At 41.5% G+C, this 21,057-nt stretch overlaps 1 protein-coding gene across 1 annotated transcript in view; it reads left to right on the top strand.

Annotated features, from left to right (window-relative positions):
• The window catches only part of MYO3B (myosin IIIB), a gene marked incomplete at its 5' end in the record, with an annotated part of 536,872 nt that overhangs the window by 194,597 nt on the left and 321,218 nt on the right, over nucleotides 1-21,057 (top strand). The window contains 4 exons of the mRNA XM_006141497.1: nucleotides 1,685-1,768; nucleotides 3,700-3,902; nucleotides 10,070-10,168; nucleotides 10,772-10,886. Of these exons, the coding sequence (XP_006141559.1) occupies nucleotides 1,685-1,768; nucleotides 3,700-3,902; nucleotides 10,070-10,168; nucleotides 10,772-10,886 (501 nt within the window). The remainder of the gene's footprint in view (nucleotides 1-1,684; nucleotides 1,769-3,699; nucleotides 3,903-10,069; nucleotides 10,169-10,771; nucleotides 10,887-21,057) is intronic.

Below are 21,057 nucleotides of genomic sequence, written 5' to 3'. Positions count from 1 at the left end.
CAAATGGAAGAGATTTATAGGGAAAGGGAGATAGGGGACATGGCACTCAGAGCTCCTGTGACTTTTCTGGCATGCCCTCCACCCAGCACCTTGATGGGTATAGCAACTCAGAAGTTCTCTGAATCTCATCGCTAAGAGCTTTTCAAACTCCATCTTTACTCTCCTTCTGCTTCCCAGAGGTCAGGAGGTGGGGCTGAAAGTTCCCACCCCCCAGTCACATGTGTGGTCTTCTGGTGACCAGCTACACCTGAAGCAGTCTAGGAGCCCTTCCTTGGATACCTCATGAGTAATAAACTGAGATATGGTTGAAAAGACTTCTTTGTGAGTAACAAAAGATGCTCCTATTACTCCCACCACTCAGGGAATTCCAAAGGTTTAGGAGCTCTAGGCCAGAAATCAGGGACAAAGACCATATATGTAATCTTCATTATACTACACCCACTGATTTTCTTTATATTGGGCAGTGATAAAAGTCATGACACATTTTTGCATAGAAAAACAGAAAAAATACATCATGACTTTTCCAATGACCAATACATAAAAAGCTCCTAAAGTGAGGGGCCATCAGGTGGCGTAGTGGTTAAGGCGCTGAACTTCCACATGGCTGACCACAGTTTGAGTCCCAGACCCAGTGGCTTGAAACTCATGCTGGGCCGGTGTGCGTATGTGCCTAAATTCTCAAGAGGAGAATGAAGAAGGGATTGTGGCGTGGCCATCCCCACTGAGGGGTGATTTCTCACTTTCTCTCTCTCTGTCTCTCTGGCAAGCGCATACATCCTATAGCAAAAATCTCTCTCTAAAAAAAACCAGAAAGCCAACAAACAAAAAAACTCCTAAAATGAACAACTAAAGATCAAGAATGCAATAAAAGTAAAAAATAGACAAAAGATATGTACAGGTCATGAAAAAGAAAATATAATTTTTTAAAAAATAGAATTATTTTATTTAACTTTATTTATTCTTTTTAATTCTGACCAAAGAGGGACAGAGAGTGAGAGAGAGAGAGAGAGAGAGGGAAAGTGAGAAGGCAAACCACCAGGTCCAGGACTTGAACCACGGTTAGCCATGTTCAACTCCCTTAATCACCATGCCACCTGCCGGCCCCCAAGAAACTATAAATCTTAAACACATAGGAAAATGTTCAACCTCACTCAAAAGAAATACAGATTAAAACTGTTCTGAGATACCATTTCTTATCTATCATATTGGCAAAAACAAAGTGTACTCTGTGGGCAAAGTTGTAGGAGAGCAGACACTTTCATATATTGGTATAGTTCTTAGGGAAGCAATTTGGCAGTATCTTTCAAGTTTACAAATGTGTTTACTTTTTATCCAACATCTCCATTTCTGGGAATTTATTCTGCAAATGAACCTGCATATACATATAGTGACCTACAGATAGGATTATCCATTGCATTATTTCTTGTAATGAAAGCAAATCTCGAGTCTCCATCGATATGGGACTGGGTAAACAGATCACAGTACATCTGTATCCTGGACAACAAACTGCTGGAAGAAAGGTCGGAGAAACTCTCCATGGACTGAAGTGGAAAGATTCCTAAGATATATTGCTCAGTGAAAAATTAATTTGTGCAGTAGTGGGTGTTCCATGAAACTGTAGCTGAATACACAAGTTGTTCCTGTGCTGTGAATTCTTTATCTGATGCTCCATTTTCTGTGCCAGTGCATTGTCATCAGTGGAGAAAGTGGCTCTGGGAAGACAGAAAGTGCTCACCTGATTGTTCAGCATTTGACTTTCTTGGGAAAGGTATTGGCTGATTGCTTTCTGTATTGCGGCTAGATGTTCCTAGAGAGTAACTACATATTTTATAGATGATAGCAGTACTGTTTTTATTAGAGGTTACATAAAAACATTCCATCTTTGTTATGTCTGCCTCCTGATAGCTAGGCCTCTTAAGATGTCAGCATGGCATCCTGCTTTCATGTAGTGAGGGAAATAATGCCAGCACGAATTTACTAGATTATCGGCAATTAATTTAACGTGTTTTCAATGTAATAGAAATATATAGCCATTAAGTAATAAAAGTGGTTAAACACTAGGAACAGGATCAAGGAGAGCCACTGCAGTGATTAAAGGGGTAGAAAATAGAAATCTTTGATCAAAAATAGAGAGAAATGAAAAGTTTCCCTTGCTGAAATGGATATTGAAGGAATGACTTTAAAAAAATGGTCTAGTAGTTACTTATACTCGAAATTAGCATACAGTTGACTCTATGGTTTTTGTGGTTCCATATTCATGGGGTTAACTAACAACATATAGAATATATATATATATATATTTAAATTGGTTGTGTTGGGACCAGCAGATGATATAATGGTTATGTTATTGGATTCCCACATGGCTGATGGCAGTTCGAGTTCCTGACCCAAGGCTTGAAACTCACACTGGGCTCATGTGCATGTGTGCCCAAAATCCCAAGAGGAGAATGGAGGAGAAGGGATTACAGCATGGCCATCCCCCTTTCTGTCGGTTATTTCTTACTTTCTGTCTCTCTCTTTCTGTCTCTCCAGCAAGCACACATGCTGTATAGTAAAACAAATCTCTCTTCAAAATGAGTTGTGTGTTACTGAACACGTACTGAACTTTTTTTCTTATCATTATTTCCTGGACAGTATGGTATAAGAACCATTGACATAAATTTCCATTGTATTAGGTACTATAAGTCATCGAGAGATGACTTAAAGTACTCAAGAGGGTATGCATGTGTTATATGCAAATACTACCCCATTTTATAAAAGATTTTGCTGTCCTCAGGGATTCCTGGGACCAATGCCCTGTGAAAACAAAGGGATGACTATATTCTATGACTTGGAAAGAATTTAAAGAATATTTTTTACAGACGAAGTTTATTGACTTATAATGAATGAATGAATGAATGAGAGAAGTTATGGGATACTTCTAAAATCCTTTCTAAATTGTTTTTTGGAGAGATTTTCACTGTAGGGCACGTGCGCTCGCCAGACAGACAGAGAGAGACATAGAGACAGAAAGCGAGAAATCACCCCCGAGGGGGGATGGTCACGCCGCAATCCCTTCTCCTCCATTCTCCTCTTGGGATCTTGGGCACGCACGCACACGCGCCCGGCGTGAGTTTTAAGCCACCGGATCCGGGACACGAACCGCGGTCGACTACGTGGGAGTCCAGCGACATAGCCATTACGCTAACTGCTGGTTCCCATCCTTTCTAAATTGTTTAGGCATTTTATGTCAAGGGTTTTTAATGAAGTGGGGCTGGATTTAAAAACTGCTATATTGGGACCAGCAGGTAACATGGTGGTTAAAGCTCTGGACTCCTACATGGTTGAGTGCAATTTAAATCCTGGACCCAGTGGCTTGAAAATCAGGCTAAGCACATGTGTATGTGCCCAAAATTCCAGGAGGAGAGTAGACAAGAAGGGATTGTGACATGGCCATCCCCCAAGGGGGTGATTTCTCACTTTCCCTCTTTGTCTAGCACACATACTGTAAGGTAAAAACCTTAAATAACCTGCTGTGTTAATCTAGCCTAATCTGATTCATGCGTAGCTGGGGAATTGTTCATCTGAGGTGGTTGATGTTAATTTCCTAAAATGGAAGTAAAAGACAATGAGAATTTTGCTGAGAGGGTCCTGGCAACTTTGCTGGGGCGGGGGGGATGTTTCTGGAGGCTCCTCTTGACTGTGCTCTGTTTGGCACAGGCTGATAATCAGACCCTGAGAGAGAAAATCCTGCAAGTCAACTCCCTGGTGGAAGCCTTTGGGAATGCATGCACTGCCATCAATGACAACTCAAGCCGCTTTGGAAAATACCTGGAAATGATGTTTACACCAACTGGAGCTGTGATGGGGGCAAGAATCTCTGAATACCTCCTTGAGAAGTCTAGAGTTATAAAGCAGGCAGTGTAGGTGCACTACCTTATCACTCTGTTTTCGCTCTGTGAAATGAATGGGAAGGCTTTGGGGATTTTAATGACTCCATTTTTACACTCATGTTTAGCAGTCCCCCAGCCTCCATAAGGAAAGGGGTTATCTAAGCAAAGGATCAGTGGTAGTTTTTGACCTAAAAGATGTTTAAGAGCAGAGTACTAAGGACTAAAGCGGGAGTACTTTTGGGATACATATGCCCGTTTCTCCTGAATTGGTTGTATTGGGTAGAATCTAAGAGAATTGCAGACACTAAACAATCATTAGATCCTGGGCTAGCCAGTGGCATGATGACTAAGCCAACTGGATCCCACAAGGCTGACTGTGGTTCAAGTCCTAGGCTCGGAGGGCTTGGAAAACACATTGGGTATATGTGCATGTGTGCCCGAAATCCTGAAAAGAGAAATGGAAGAGAAGGATGATGTCACCATCCTCTGTGGGGAGGCCTTTCTCACTTTCCTTCTCTTTCTCCCTCTGTATCTGTCTCTCTGTCTTTGTCTGGCAAGCACACATATACTCCAGCAATAGTTTTTTTATTTTTTTTTCAATTTATAAAAGCAGTAAATCCCTTAAATTTGAACTTTTCAATAAAAAAATGCATTAAAAATATTTCATGTGTTCACCTCTCCCCTAGGTTTATAGAGAGGAAAAAAGAACACTTATTCTAAGAAGAACAGTACAGTAATACTAATCAACAGCATGGACTTTGCCTAGGGCTCAAAGGCTGGCTTTGACACCTCACTGTGTGACCTTGGTCATGCCGCTAATTCTCTGAGGTTCTTCTATGAAATGGAGATGCTACTACCAGCACTAGGTTGTTATGAGGATTAATGTGTTTATTTACGTGAAGTTATTTAAAAGAATGCATGATGTGGTACATGCTTTCAGAGTATTAGTCACTTCTTATAGTAATATAATAATTATTGCAGGACACAGAATTTCTCGGGAGGATGGCTCCACACATATACACCCATGTGTTATTGAATAACCCAAACAGACCAAAGTCTTGCATTCACAGAAATGGGAGTAAACATTGCATAGAGGAGGGTAGGGTAGGATCACAAGCATTAAACTTTAATGTAGAACAGTTGGGGTTAATAGCAGGAAGTAATGTAAGGAGCTGTGAAAGCGAAAGAGAAGGGATGGGCACCTAACCTAGTCCAGGAAGAGAGGGGCTCTCTGTATGTACGGCATTGTACAGCCTGAGATCACTAAGAAGTAGTCAGCAAGGTGGGGACAGGAAGGGACAGGGTAGCAAAGATGAGACTGAGACCACATCACATAGGGTTTTGGAGGCAGGCTGAACACCTTGAACTCTGTTTTAAAGCATGCAAGGAAGCTGTTGAGTATTTTCAACAGGGCAGTCAACAAACCTTGCATGCCTCTTGAAATGATCACACTGGCTTTAGTGAGCAAATAAATGGGAAGAGATGCAAGAGGGGTCGTGTTGACACTGTTAGAAGGGGGTTGCCAGATCCGTGTCAGAAAGACAGTGAGGTGAGCCTCGCAGTAGAAGTACTGTTGCAAGAAAAATGTGCCTGGACCAGGGTTGAAGCAGGGAGGGTGGAAAGAAGTTGAGGAGTCTCAGAGGCACTGAGCAAGTAGAGTCCACAGCATGTGTTCCCGGTTAGGGACCCAAGCATCTTCCTCTATCATGAGTGTCCAGCTTTCTCACACAGTAGGGACTGGTGTGAACATTAAACGAATGAACAATAAGAGGGAGAGTCATTTAAGCTTCCCTGTGGCTTCTTGATTAATTTTGATGAGCTTCCCTACTTCTTTCTCCTCAAGTTAGGATAATTTTAAAGTTTAGAGAGATATCTCTGACAGAATGAAAGCAATAGTATTCTGTGTTCAAATGGAAAGTGGTCTTTTTTAAAGAATTGCTCGTTTAATTTTATTTATCACTGGTATTATTTTCTAATTCTCTACAGGGCATACGTTCTCGAAAGACAGAGAGAGAAAGTGAAAGTGAGAAAGCAAGCGGCCAGGTCTGGGACTCTAACTGTGGTCCCCCTGTGGGAGTCCAGCGCCTTAACTACCATGCTACCTGCTGGCTCTGTAAAGTGGTCTTTTAGAAAGATAACGAGAGGAGGGTTTCACCCATGGCTATGTCACTTATTGTGGTAAATCACTTGTTAACACAAATATTCCTATTTCGTACTTTTCTCACGTGCTATACAGCATGACAACGCCAACCTTGCAGTGCTGTCATGAGAGTTAGGTGGAATAAAGAGATCATGGGTCTGCGTGGGTCCTGTCCTTGTAATCTTTCTGGTTCGGCTCCTTCTAAGTATACTGCTGGATTCCCCTGTTTGGCCTCCTTGTGACTGGTATGGTCACATGACCAGTTCAGGCACATGGACACTTAATGACAACTCCCCAGAGTCTGGCAAAGTGTAAGATAGTGTTTGCTCTGTCAGCCTGGAGCCACCAGTGACTACAATGAGCACAGCCACACTGCCGACCCAGCATGGACTCTGAGCAAGAAGGAAGCCTTTTTTTGAGTTAAGCCACTAAGATCTGACGTTTGTTACTGCAACAAAACCTAGCCAGTCAGGACAGATAAAGGGATAAAAGTCAAACTGGATTATGCTAGGGATGGATGTTGGCTGGAAAAGCTTGGAAGAATTGAGAACTAGAAGTATTTGCAGCAAAACTACAAGAAGGTAAGCCTGAAATGGGCCAGCCAAAGCCTGCACATTTCACAGAGGTTAAAGAGCAAGTGCTATTCCTACCAGGCATGCTCTTTCTGGTCTCAGTGAATGGTGCCATCATCACCACATGCCCGAGTAAAGATTTGGGAGGCTGACTCCAGCTCCTCTCCCTCACTGTCCTCAGTCAGTCAGTCAAGATCTTCTTTTTTGTTTGTTTGTTTTAGCTACAGGGCACATGCATTAGCCAGAGACAGAAAGAGAGAGAGAGAGAGAGAGAGAGAGAGAGAGAGAGAGAGAAATCATCACCCAGGGGGCATGATCACGGTACAAGCCTTTCTCCTCCATTCTCCTCTTGGGATTTTGGGCATGCACACACACATGTGTCCTGTGTGATTCTCAGGTCACCAGGGCCAGTACTCAAATCATACAGTTGGCCATGTGGGATCCAGCACCTTTTCTCCATGCCAGGACATTCTTTTGACTGTTTCTTCAAAATATATTTGAGCTTACTCTTATTCTCTATTACCACTGCCATTACCCTATCTAAGCCGCTATGCTTTCTCACCTGGACCACCTAACTGTCGCCTTGCATTCATTCCAGCTCCTTCCGATCTGGTCTTCCCCTGCAGCTGGAGAACACTTCTTAAACACAAATTGATTTGTGTCATGCACTTACAGTGCACCCCAGCTCCAGTTTAAAACACTTCAAAGAATTTTGATTGTTTGAGGCCAGCAGGTGGCATGGTGGTTAAGGTGCTGGACTCCCACATGGCCAAGCACAGTTGGAGCCCCAAACCAGGCTTGCTTTCTCACTTTCGCTCTTTGTCTCTCTCTAATGAGCACACATGCCCTAAAGCAAATTTAAAAAAAATAATAATAGTAACAAATAAAATTAAATAATTATTTAGAAAAATAATTTTAATTGTTTAATCAGCCAAGTCCTCAATACAGCCTCACAAGGCCTTGTATGGTCTGGCCCTGACTGCTATCCACTAGCTCCTCACTGGTGTCCTTTGGCCCTCTGTGGGCTCTGTTTTCAGAGCCTTTGTGTCTGTGCTGCTCCTTCTGTTTGGAATGCTTCTCCCTCTTTGAGGCTCCTTCCAGCTCCCTCTTATGCATCAAGGGTTTTACCTAAGCGTTATTTCCTTGGTTGTTTCCCTCTGATGACAGAAATAGCCCTCATTCCCCAACATTATTCTTAACCTCAGCCCCTTGCTTGTTTATTCCCAAGCCCACATCGCAAGTTCCCTTGTTGTTTTTATACAACTCCGTTACAAGAGGGGATCCTCAAGAGAGCGTAAATGTTTTAGTTCTACGTCTATGGCACCCAGCACAGTGCCTGCCATGATTGGCACTCGATACAGTTGTTAGTTAAATAGCAATCCTTTAACTATACATATCCCATAACATCATGTCATATACCTTAAATATACACAATAAAATGTGTTTTTAAAAAATTAAAGTTAGGGCCAGTCCCAGAGGGTAACTGTTAAGCACCCTACAGAGGCAGTCAGATCCCACATAGCTGACTGGGATTCCATTTCCAGCCCCAGAGGCAATAAGCCAGGTGTGGCCTGGTGTGGCCCATGTGCTCAGGATCCCAAGGGGACTGAGAATGGGAGGAAGAAGGGTTACAGTGTAACCAGGCTCCCCTGGAGGCTGTGCTCAGGATCAGAGGGGACTGAGAATGGCAGGTAGAAGTGCTACAGAGTAACCAGGCTCCACTGGAGGATGCCTGCTCTCTCTTTCTCATGTGTGTACATGTGTTTAAGCTTCCCTGTGGTATAAAGGAGGAAAAATAACATTGAGATATTTAAAATGAAATAACAATGAATAAAAAATAAAAGTATTGGGACTGGCAAGTGGCATAGTGGCACTGGACTCCTACAGGGCTGACTACAGTTAGAGTGACCTGCTTTCTCTCTCTCTTTCTCTCTCTGGTCAAATTAAAAAATAGTAATAACAAACAGAATTAAATAAATAATTCTTTAAAAATAAATGCATTTGTTGAGTGAAAAGTGGCAAGTAAAGGCTTCTAGAACACAGGGCAGAGATCAGAATGCATCAGAAGAACTCTGACAGGATAAATAACCAAAGGAATATGAGGATAATGAGGAGAGGCTGAAGAGGAGCGTGGGCCATGTCACAGATGGGTTAAGCAGAGAAGGAGGACAAGATTGTTTCCACAGAGGTACATTGACTGGGAGGATTTGCCACAATATTGGGAGGGAGGCGTGCTGGGGGAGGAGATGAACAGAAACAACTGCTTTTCTCCTGAGGCAAGAAACAGACCTGGAAATGCAACACTTTTCACATGTTCTGTGCTGAAGATAAGGTTTTTGAAATCCCCAATCCATGGTGAACTGATACCTTTGTAAAATGCAATGAAAATAAATGATCGGAAATGGCCATGTCCTTGGATGTTACGGCACTGTCATTGGCTCTGAAACACTTAGGCATCAATACTTCAGTTCCTTCTCTGGTCGGAGCTGACACCAGCTCATAGATCACGCTTAGCATAGCATCTATCTGATCCTGGCCAGAGTGATCTACAAAAGGGGCACAGCAGGGCTGGCAGAGGTGGCGTGATATTTAAGGGTGCTGGACTCTCACATGGCCCAACGCAGTTCCAGCCCCAGACCTGGCGGCTCACTTTCTCACCTCCCCCCCCCCTTTTTGTCCCTTTCTGGTCAAATTAAAATAAATAAATAAATAAAGTTAAATAAAAATAATTCTTTAAAGGAAAAAAACAGGGCTGGCAGATGGCGTGGTTAAAGGCTCTGGATTCCCACAGGGCCAACCATGGTTCGAGTCTCAGACCTGGCAGCTTGATTTCTTGCTTTCTTTTCCTTTCTTTCTCTGTCTCTGTCTGATCAAATTGAAAAATAATAATAATAACAAATGGAATTAAATAAATAAATGATTTTTAAAGAACATAAAAAGAGAAACAGCAAGCGATCACTGGAATTAATCAATGACACTTGAGTGGTATTTGAAAGCATGCCAATATAGAAGAGTGCCAATTCTGGGGTCAGTTCTACCCCTTAACTTACTGTAGAACTGGCAAACCACGTCCTGGATGGGGCTCCAGGAAAGTAGGGATGGGGCACATTTCTGTCAGCTGGACCTCACTGTCTCTGAAGCAAGGGGGGCTGCAAACAGAGGGCAGATGGCACAAATGAATACATGTTTGGGCTGGAATAGAAAGATCTCTAGGCTTGTGTAACCTGAGCAGTAACCTGTAAATATTCCATTATCTAAAACCTCCTTATGCTTGTCAGAAAGATAAGTGTGCTTGATAATGTACCATTGTGATATAATCGTGATACTAATCTTATCACTGTTACTATTCATAATTGGAATGTAGCATATTTAATTGCCTGAAAATGTCAATTTGCTATGGAATATTTTGTGCAAGAGGGAAGAGGTAAATTACTTAGGGCAGGGGAAGCCAGAATATGTTATTAATATGTTTCCTGTTATTTCAGGGGAGAGAAAAATTTTCATATATTTTATTATATTTATGCTGGTCTTTATCACCAAAAGAAACTTTCTGAATTCAGACTTCCTGAGGAAAAGCCTCCCAGGTAAGTGTCAGGGTATAACTCATAATTGCCAAACCTGGAAGTAAACGAAGCTGTTTACCTAACTGTAACCTCAGTCTATTTAACTGAAATATCTGGGGTGTGGTGGCAAAACGACCTCTCTCAGCCTTTGCATTTTCTAGAAAGTTCAGAAACTTAACTGCAGTTGTGCTCATGCTACTCAGCCATATACACCTTTATTTCTGCTTGGTATTAGACGGCAAAGGAAATGCCTTTTTAAAAATTTATTTGCTTTTGGAAAGAGGTTTAGGCGTTAGGGCACATGTGCTTGCGGAAGAGAGAGAGAGACAGTGAGAAGGAAAATGAGGAATCACTCCCGGGGGGGATGGCCATGCCACAGTCCCTTCTCTTCTCAGGATCTTGGGTATGCATGCAGACTTAGTGGCGTGATTTTCAGGCCACCAGGTTTGGGACTCGAACCACAATCAGCCATGTGAGAGTCAGTCAACATAACTGCTATGCAATCTGCTGGACCCAGGAAATGCCTTTGTGAAGAAGGAGCCCACGTGGCATCTGTCCTGGTATGTGAGATGCCCATTTTCAAGTCAAAACTCACTGTGTTCGGTCATATTCCACTTCACTTAGGTACATAGCTGATGAAACTGGAAGAGTGATCCACGACATAACTTCCAAGGAGTCTTACAGAAGACAATTTGAGGCAATTCAGCATTGCTTCAGGATTATAGGCTTCACTGATAAGGTAAGTGATTGTCAAGAGAGAAATAAACTCACTTGTTAATGTTCTTAGATAAATGTAGGGACCAGAAGGTGGCATAATGGTTATGTCACTAGACTCCCATGTAGTCAATCGCAGCTCAAGTCCTGGACCCGGTGGCTTAAAACTCGTGCTGGGGTGCGTGTACATGCATGCCCAAGGTTTTGAGAGGAGAATGGAGGAAAAGGGATTGCGGTGTGGCCATCCCCCCTTGGGAGGTGATTTCTCACTTTCTGTTCCTCTGTCTCTCTGGTGAGTGCACATGCCCTATAGCAAAAAATCTCTCTTAAAAAAATAAAAATGTATATATATATTCTTAGATGAGTGTAAGTGTTGGTGAAAACATGGGTGTTCTAACTTAGGGCAGGGCACTTACTTCAAATGCCATGTTGGTCATGTTAAAAGGTCTTGCTACTCAAAGTGGGGTCCAAGGACCGGAAACATTATTATCACCTGAAAGCTTCTTAGAAATGCAGAGTCCCAGGTCTGTCCAAGAACGACTGAGTCAGAATCTGTATTTCATTAATAAGATCTGTGGAGCCAGCAGATGGCATAATGATTACATCACTAGACTCCCATGTAGTCGACCATGGTTCAAGTCCAGGACCCAGCCGCTTAAACTCACACCAAGCATGTGAGCGTGTGTGCCCAACATCCCAAGAGAAGGATGGAGGAGGAGGGATTGTGGCTTGGCCATCCCCCCAGGGGTAATGTCTCCTTTTCTGTCTTTCTGTCTCTCTGGTGAGCACACGTGCCCTCTAGCAAATATCTCTCGAAAAAAATAAATAAATAAATAAATAAGATGTGTAGGTGAACATCAAAGTAGGAGCAGCACTGGTGTGAAGACCGCATGCCTATAAATTGTTGTCACTGCCATCCATTCACTCCAGCAGTAATAATAAATGCCAGAACAAAACTGTCTTTTTCTGAGTTGGGGTTGTTCCAGCCATTAGAGTGAATTATGAGGAGGAGTGCAAGAAGATGTAGGTTACACCCAAGCCACAGAAATGTATTTATGCAAGTAGCTCCTTGTGCACCAAGACAAATTAATTAAAACCCTTTCAACGTTCTTGTAGTCATTTCCTTCTCCATGGTACACAGTTGCACGTTATTAACTGTAGCTCTAAGTACTGTACTGTTCTTATCATACTAGATACAGGCTGTCTCTATTAAATATATGCCAGAGGTGACACGCAGTATTTATAACCCTAGGCTCAAATATTATTCTGTGATACATTATGCCATAGTTTCTGGGCTTCATGCCATCAATTTTGCAAAATATATAGATACTTTTGCTTCTCCAACAAAGGGGGTGAATGATTAGGCGGTAGGTGAGAGTGTTAAATCTTAAGGGATTCGATTATGAAGCACTCCGGTTACCCTGGGACAGCCACTCTGAATAAAGGATTGCTCCTGTAATCCAATGAGTGTGGCTGTTCCTTACCTCCCTAGCATGGTTGCTTTTAGTTATAATAACACCTTTCTTTCTTTTAGCCAGCTGTTCATTTTCTCTCTTGGCCTCCCACAGACTTCAAACTGACAGAGTGGAAAATCCCAAAGGTCAGATAAAATTAGAAATATACTTCCCTTGGCTCCTTAGAGGAAAGCAATTAAACAGGTTCCAGCATTGGTAAAGACCTTTATGGTTATTAACTTATAGAGCTGGCTTTTTTTTTTTTTTAATGAAAGGTGCATCACCAGAAGAGTTAAGGTGTGGTAGAGACGGTAGTAGAACTATTTAAAGTAACCTGGATTGTTCCAAAGTGTTCGAGGGCATGCTTCCTTAAAAGGGCAAAAGAGCCATAGAGAAGTCAGTCCATAAAGTGAACATTTTGCTTTCAGTGAGAATAAAGATGGCTATAGAACACTGGGAAGAGATTGGTCCTAGCCTAAAAGAATGTCTATAATGGTGTTATATTTTTAATAGTTTATTTTTAATTGGCCAGAGAACTTGTGCACTTGCTAGGAATTGAGAGAGAGAGAGAGAGAGAGAGAGAGAGAGGGAGAGAGAGTGAGAAAGCACCCCTTACAGGGAATGGTCACACTGCAGTCCTTTCTCCTCCATTTCTTCTTCTTTTCAGGATTTGGGGCACACATGCACATGTGCCTGAGCATTTTTTCAACTCAAACAGTGCAGTTGGCCATGTGGGATGCGCTCATATAACCACCAATTCATGGACTGGCCCTATAATGGTGCTATTCTAATCATGGAAATGTGCTGCTAGGCCATGGACTGGCCCTATAACGGTGCTATTCTAATCATGGAAATGTGCTGCTAATAATAAAACGTATGCTATCTGTTTGAAGAACAAAATTAAAAACGGAAGAGATTAAGTATGTGATACATATGTCCTGGAAATAAGCCATCCCTAACTCCTGTGGGAAAATGTATTGTTGGAATGAATGAATGACTAAGTGAGTGAATAGGAAAAAAAAGAAATGTAGAAGATTTAACAGAGGCTTAAATGATAACCAAAATATAACGGTGTGTGTGTGTGTTTATCTTCACTGTGTCCCACATTCACACTGGAAATCAAACTGTTCCTGTCAATTAGAAACCTTGGAAATAGGGAACCAGCAGTTAGTGTAATGGCTATGTTGCTGGACTCCCACGTAGTCGACAGCGGTTCGCATCCCGGACCCGGTGGCTTAAAACTCACGCCGGGCGCGTGTGCGTGCGTGCCCAAGATCCCGAGAGGAGAATGGAGGAGAAGGGATTGCGGCGTGACCATCCCCCCAGAGGATGATTTCTTGCTTTCTGTCTCTATGTCTCTCTCTCTGTCTGTCTGGCGAGCACACGTGCCCAATAGTGAAAAAAAAAAAAAAAGAAACCTTGGAAATAGAGGGAAGGGGCTGGATCTTATCTCTCTGACCTAAAATTCTGCAGTTCTATCTCTGCAGACAACCTGTTGTTGTTGTTTTAATTAATTCAGTTCACTTTATGTTTATAAACTCAAAGTAGTGTGACTACATTCAATGAAGTCAGGCAGCAGATGCCAAATGGCTGTTCTAACAGAGCTTTCTCTTAAGTTCTTCTCACAGACATTTCTAGACAGAGCTTAAATGAACTGGTTGATTCAATCAAAATGATGGTTTCCATCCTTTCTGAAAATGTCACTAATTCCCTGCAGGAAACTGAGTTCCCTCAGTTTTCCCCTAAACCTTGTAGCAAAATTCTGAGTAGTGAACCTTAGTATAAACTCGATCCTGACTTTTAGTTCTGGGACACCAGCCAAAAACATCTGAAGGAACACTTGACTCTGAGTTTGTCATTAAAGACTCTTTGCTAGTGGAAACTCTCCCCCCACTGATGATAGCTCCTCACAAGGGGTTTGTTGGGGGATTATAACTAAAACCCTGTTGCAGCAATTGGTGCTTTTCAACTCCTATTTCTGGAGCCAAACTGTACTATTTCTGTTTAACATTATTATGCTTGTCTTGCTAGTATAAGAATTACCATAACATATTAAATAAACTGAGTTTTAGATGTGAATATATATATATGTTTTTTTGAGAGGTTGTTGCTATAGGATGCATGCGCTCACCAGAAAGACAGAGAGAGACAGAGAGACAGAAAGCAAGAAATCACCCCCCAGGGGGGATGGCCATGCCACAATCCCTTCTCCTCCATTCTCCTCTCAGGATCTTGGGCATGCACACACATGCACCCAATGTGAGTTTAAGCCGCTGGGTCTGGGACTCAAACCACAGTCGACTACACAGGAGTCCAGCGATGTAGCCATTACACCATCTGTTGGTCCCTAGATGTATTTGTATTTAACACTGCATAAAAACTTTTCGGGCAGGTGATCTTTATGATAGTCAAAGATGGAGACCTATTCTTGTGGATCTTTGGATGCAGAGAGTAGCAAGAAACCTTTGAGAGCAGAGCAAAATTTCCTTTTCTCTGTAATAGATCACAATTTAAGAGAGAACTGACAAAGAGAGATTGAGGGTGGCTGGCACCATGGTGCAGCACTTAAGCACTGTGCCTTGGGAGCCTGATCCCACATGGCTGACCACAGTTCGAATCCCGACGTCGGCATGCCTAGCATGTATGTGGGTGGGTGCCCAAAAATCCTAAAAGATGGAGAAGGGATTGGTGTGTGACCATGTTCCATTAGGGAGTTCTCACTCTCTCTTTCATGTTCTCTCTTTTTCTGTCTGTGGTAAACATGCCCTCTGGCAAGAAAAGCAATGCTGAATGTTATACACCTCTGCAGATGAGACCGAGTAAAGATGCTGGGAGAAGGCCCTCCAGCTGGTCCTAATGCAGTGCTTAGGACAGATCTGATAGAAAACTACAGACTTACAGAAAAAAAAAAAGGAAATGAACAAAAGAGTGGGAGAAGAGTGGGGGGATGAGGTGCTAGAGAAAATCACTTGAGATGCCTGTGAGTCAGACGGGAGATGATTTCTTTCTTTTTAATTTGCTGTAGGATACATGTGTCTCACTGGAGACACATGTACACGCACGCACATGGGGGAAATGTAAGAAAGCACCCCTCAGGGTATGGCCATGCCACAATCCCTTCTCCATTCTTTCAGGATTTTGGACACACATGCATATGTGCCTAGTATGTTTTTTAAGCCAGCAGGTCTGGGACTCAAATCATGCAGTTGGGCATGTGGGATCCAGCCACCTTAACCACCATGGCACTGGCTGGCCCTAGGAGTGATTTCTTAAACAAGCACCAGGCTAACAGAGAAAACCAAGGTTCTTCTCAACTTGTAACTCAGCCTCTAGGCCAGCAGATGACATAATAGTTATGTCACTGGACTCCCACATGACTGACCATGATTCTAGTCCCAGACCCTGTGGCTTGAAAGCCCAGAATCCTGGGTAGAAAAGGGATTGCAGCATGGCCAGTCCCCTGGGGGGTGATTTCTCACTTTCTCTGTCATTGTTTCTGTCTCTCTCTGGTGACTGCACATGCCTTAATGCAAAAATCTCTTTATAAAAACAAAACAAAACAAAACAAAAAAACATAAAAAACCCTTAGCTTCGAGTCTATTTGAGGAGTATCTAGATTTCTGTTTTCTGTGAGAAAAAGGTGCAAAGACCATACACTCTGCAGTGGGGCACTGATGGAAAAGTGCTGTCTTCCACGTCTGACTGATGGTGAAACTGGTCACACTCACCACCAGTAAATTAGGAATCCAGCAGCAGGACTTGTTAGTCTTATTGATACTATTTATTGTTTGGAGTGACATTGTTCCATTTTATGCATAGGAAGTTGGAAAGTGGTAGGGAATAAAAACAGGTAGTAGCACAGCGAGATTATACAGGCAAGGCAGAGATGCCAGAGAGGCCCCACAGCTGAGGTGAGGCAAGAGAAGATGAGCAAGAGGAGGAGGAGGGTGATAAAGCCTTCCCAAGCTGTCTGTGGGAAGAAAAGAAGAGAAACCTGATCAAGAAATGTTGGCGACGGGGGAGTAGCCCCACAGATTACTGTAACGGATTGAACTCTTTATGAATGACATATATTTTAAAATAATTATTTATTTTATTTTATTTATTCTTATTATTTTAATTTGCTACAGGGCATGTGCACTCACCAGAGAGAGACAGAGACAGAGAGACTACAAGAACGTAAGCCACGGGGCCCAGGACTGGAACCGTGTTCGGCCACGTGAGAGTCCAGTGCCTTAACCATCTGCTGGCCCCTATGAATGATATTTTGACCTGAACACAGAAGTGTAAAGAAACGAAGGACTAATTAATCCAAGAGTAGGGCTAAAGGATCCAGGTGGGTGGAGTAATTTAGAAATGTAACACCCTTTGGCTAAAAACTACATAACGAGGTAAGCATTGTGTACCCCCTCCTGAGCACTCCTCACTGAAGCAAGGAAGGAGACTCAGCCTACCACTGACCTTAGTGATTCCCACAGTGTTTCAGACTAAAAGTTTTCGTTCAAGATCATAAGTAGTTTTCCATTTTAAATGCTGCCTTGGCATTATGCTGAAGAGAATATTGCAGAGAAGCAGCAGGGTGAGATGCTGGTTTCAAAGGAGTGGGTTCTGATATTCATTTTCCTTGGGGACACTCATCCCAAGTGATAAAATGAGTGACGGCCTTACTTGGGGAGTTTCCTGGCTTATACTATAACATATGAAGTGTGTATGTGTGTGTGTGTGTGTGTGTGCTGGGTTCAGCGATGCACATATGAGCACATATATTAAAAATCTCATAACCTCTGTTTACAACTCACACAAATGTCACATTATTCAGTTTTTAATCACACAAGTAATTAATTAATATATTTGTCTTTGGGAGAAAATGGCAGAGTTCATCGCTTCTCTGACCACTCCTCCCAATCCTGGTGTCTTTTCTCCCCCTTCGGAGGTAATGAGTGTTATGAATGTTATCAGTTTGCTGAATATTATTCCAGACTATTAATAGATACCTTTAGATACTTAATAAGTACTCATAGAGCTTGTACAGCATGGTTTTGTATATCTTTTTTATATAGATGACTTCATACTGTGTTAATTATTGTGTGTCTCTTTTTCATTTGACAGAATGTTTCTGGGCTTTATCCATTATATATACATATATATATATAAATCTAGCTTTTTCCTTTGAACTGTTGCATAGAATTCAGTTCTGTGATTGTGTTGTATTTTATTTAACTACTTTTTTAATAGACATTCAGATGGTATCCTTTTCTTTTTATTATGAACAAGAGTACAATGTTCACAAAGCATATGTTCTTTGAATATGACTCTATGTGAGTGTTTCTCTAAGTTGAATTTTTAAATGGTAGGTTTATTGACATATTATTTACATATGATAAAATGTAGTTTTCTTAGTGTACTGTGCTATGAATTTTGAAAAACATGTACAGTTAGGTCACCACAGTTAAGTCATGAAATATTTAAGATATGATTTAAAAAGTTATTTTAGAAACAATATAATGAGAAAAGAACATTCTTTTCAACCAATGGCGCTGGGACAACTGGATATTAACATACAAAAAAATGAAATTGGCTTCCTATCTCATATCAGTGAGAAAAATGAACTCAAAATGAACTCAAAGATCTGAATGAAAGAGTTGAAACTATGGAATACTTAGGGGAAAAAATATGTAAATCATTATAATCTTGGATTAGGCAATGATTTCTTTGATATGACACCAAAAGCCCAAGCAACAAAGGAAGAATTAGATAAAATTAACCTCATCAAACTTAAAAACTTTTTGTGCTTCAAAGGAGAACCAATGGACAGTTAAAAAGGTGAAAAGACAACCTAGAGAATGGGAGAAAATATTTGCGAAGTATATATTTGATAAGGTATAGTGTATAGAATATGTAGAGGACTACTACTACTCAGTAATTAAAAGACAACTTGATTAAAAAATCCAAAGAGGATATACAAATGGTCAAAAAGCACACACACACAAAGCTGTTCAGCACCATTAGTCATTAGGGAAATGCAAATCAAAACCACAATAAGATATCACCTCGCACCTACTAGGATGACAGTAATAAAAAACACATATAATAACAAGTGTTGGTGCAGGTGTGGAGAAATTGGTGTTTTTTTTTTAAGATTTTTTTTAATTTAACTTTATTTATTAATGTTCTTATTTTTAATTTGACCAGAGAAGGACAGAGTGTGAGAGAGAGAGATAGAGGGAAAGTGAGAAAGTAAGCTGGGACCCAAACCGTGGTTAGTTATGTGGGAGTCCATTGCTTTTAACCAACATGCCATCTGCCAGCCCTGTAATTGATGCTTTTTAACAACATTGATGTGAATGTAATATGGGGCAGCCGCTGTGGAAAACAGTTTGTCGGCACCTCAAAAAATTAAATGGAGTTACCATTTGACTCAGTAATTTTATTCCTAAGTTTATATGCAAGAGAAATGGAAACATATGTTCACATAAAAACTTGTACAGAATTGTTCATAGCAGTATTATTCACAATAGGCAGAATGTGGAAACAGGCTAGTGTTCACCCACTGATGAATACATAAACAGATGTAGTATATCCGTAAAATGGAATACTGTTCAGCCATAAAAAGGAGTGGAGTGCTGATTTGTGGTACAATATGAACAGACCTTGAAAATATTATGCTTGGACTAGTTCAGGGTGTGGTGGTTAAGGCAGCTGGATTCCACATGACTGGCAGTGTGGTTTGAGTCCCAGACCCAGTGGCTTGAGAAAAATTCCATGTGTTTGTGTGCATTCCCAAAATACCGAAAGGAGAGAGATGGAGGAGAAAGGATTGTGGTGTGGCCATGCCCCAGGAGTGTGCTTTCTCCTCCCATCCCATCTCTCTCCAGCAAGCATACGTGCCTTCTGACAAGATTAAAAAAATAATAATAAAAGAAAATACTATGCCAAATGCAAGAATCCAGTTACAAAAGGCCATATATTGTATAGGTCCATTTATTTGAACTATCCAGAAAGGGAGAATTCATACAGACAGAAGTAGATTAGGGTTGCCATGGGTTAGAGTGGGAGAAGACTGTGACTGCTAATAGGTACAAAATTTTTTTATTATTATTATTTATTTATTTTTTAATTTCAAGGCAATGCAAATGTTCTGGAATTGGTGTTGCACAATTCTGTGACTGTACTAAACCTCACTAATTTGTACTCCTCAAAGGGCAGATTTTGTGGTATGTGAAAAACATCTCAATTAAAAAAATGTTAATGTGGCTGGTTCTCAGGACATGTGTATGTTTAGTTTACATAGCATCTTAGTTTGGGATGCTATAGCAAAAATATCATAGACTGGGTGGCTTAAACAACAAACATTAATTTCTCATAGTCTGAAGGCTGGGAAATCCAGATGTGGCACTGGTAGATCCAGTGTCTGGTGAGGGTGCTCTTCCTGGTTTGCCGATGTCTGTCATCTTGTGTCTTCACTTGAGAGGGTGAGCTGTAGTCTCTTTTCTTATTAGAACACTATTCCCGTAGTGAGGGTTCCACCTTGTGACCTCAGGTAAACCTAGTTACCTCCCAAAGGCCTATCTCTTTATACTCTCCCGGTATGGGTTAAGGTTTCAACAGATGAATTCTTTTGTTTTTAGAGAGATTTTTGTTACAGGGTGCATGCACTCACTGGAGAGACAGAAAGCAAAAAACCACCCCCCAGGTAGGATGGCTGTGTTGCAATCCCTTCTCCTCCATTCTCTTGAGATTTGGGGTATGCATGCACACCCACCCTGGCATGAGCTTTTTCAGCCTCCAGGTCTAGGATCTGAACCATGACTGTGTGGGAGTCTAACAATGTAACCATTATGCCATCCGCTGATCCCTTAACATATGAATTCTAGGAGAACATAGACATGTAGTCCATAACATAGATTCTGTCACTTTGCCTTCCAATATGTTATTACAATAATTTACATACCAATCAACACCACATGACAATGCTCATTTTCCTACAATATCACCAGCACTTAATATTAACATGTATTTTTTTTTTTTTTTGAGAGGTTTTTGCTATAGGGTGCGTGTGCTTACCAGAAAGACAGAAAGACAGAGAGACAGAAAGTGAGAAATCATCTCCCAGGGGGGATGGCCATGCTGCAATGCCTTCTCCTCCATTCTCCTCCTGGGATCTTGCACATACGCCCGGTGTGAGTTTAAGCCATTGGGTCCAGGACTCAAACTGCCGTCAACTACGTGGGAGTCCAGTGACATAGCCATTATGCCAACTGCTGGTCTCAACATGTATTTTAAAAAAATAATAATTTATTTAATTTTATTTATCATTCTTGCTTTTTTTTTTTTTTTTTTAAATTTGCTATAGGGTATATGCACTTACTAGAGAGAGAGAGAGAGAGATATGAGAGAGGGAGAGAATGTGAGAAAGGAAACTGCCAGGTCTGGGACTGGAACTGCAGTTGGCCATGTGGCAGTCCAGTGCCTTAACCCCTATACCACCTGCTAGCTCCAACACATGTTTTACATTTTGCATATATAATGGGTAAGAGATGATTAATTATTTTGAGACTGATTCAGAGTGGTAGGTTGTTTCTAATTCATTTACCTCTTCCCAGGTTGCCTCTCCATTCCTTGGAGAAGTCTTCTAATACTTACCCTGTCCCTCCTCCTGTATCAAGTAGGCGGCTTTTTGCTGTAAATCACAGAAGCCCTGCCTCAGACAAGGCCAGCCATCGCTTGTGTATGCTTCCTGTG

The sequence above is a fragment of the Tupaia chinensis genome, unplaced genomic scaffold (genome assembly GCF_000334495.1).
Source record: "Tupaia chinensis unplaced genomic scaffold, TupChi_1.0 Scaffold000056_1, whole genome shotgun sequence".
Classification (NCBI taxonomy): Eukaryota; Metazoa; Chordata; class Mammalia; order Scandentia; family Tupaiidae; genus Tupaia; species Tupaia belangeri.
This window is presented reverse-complemented; position numbering and strand designations above follow the sequence as displayed.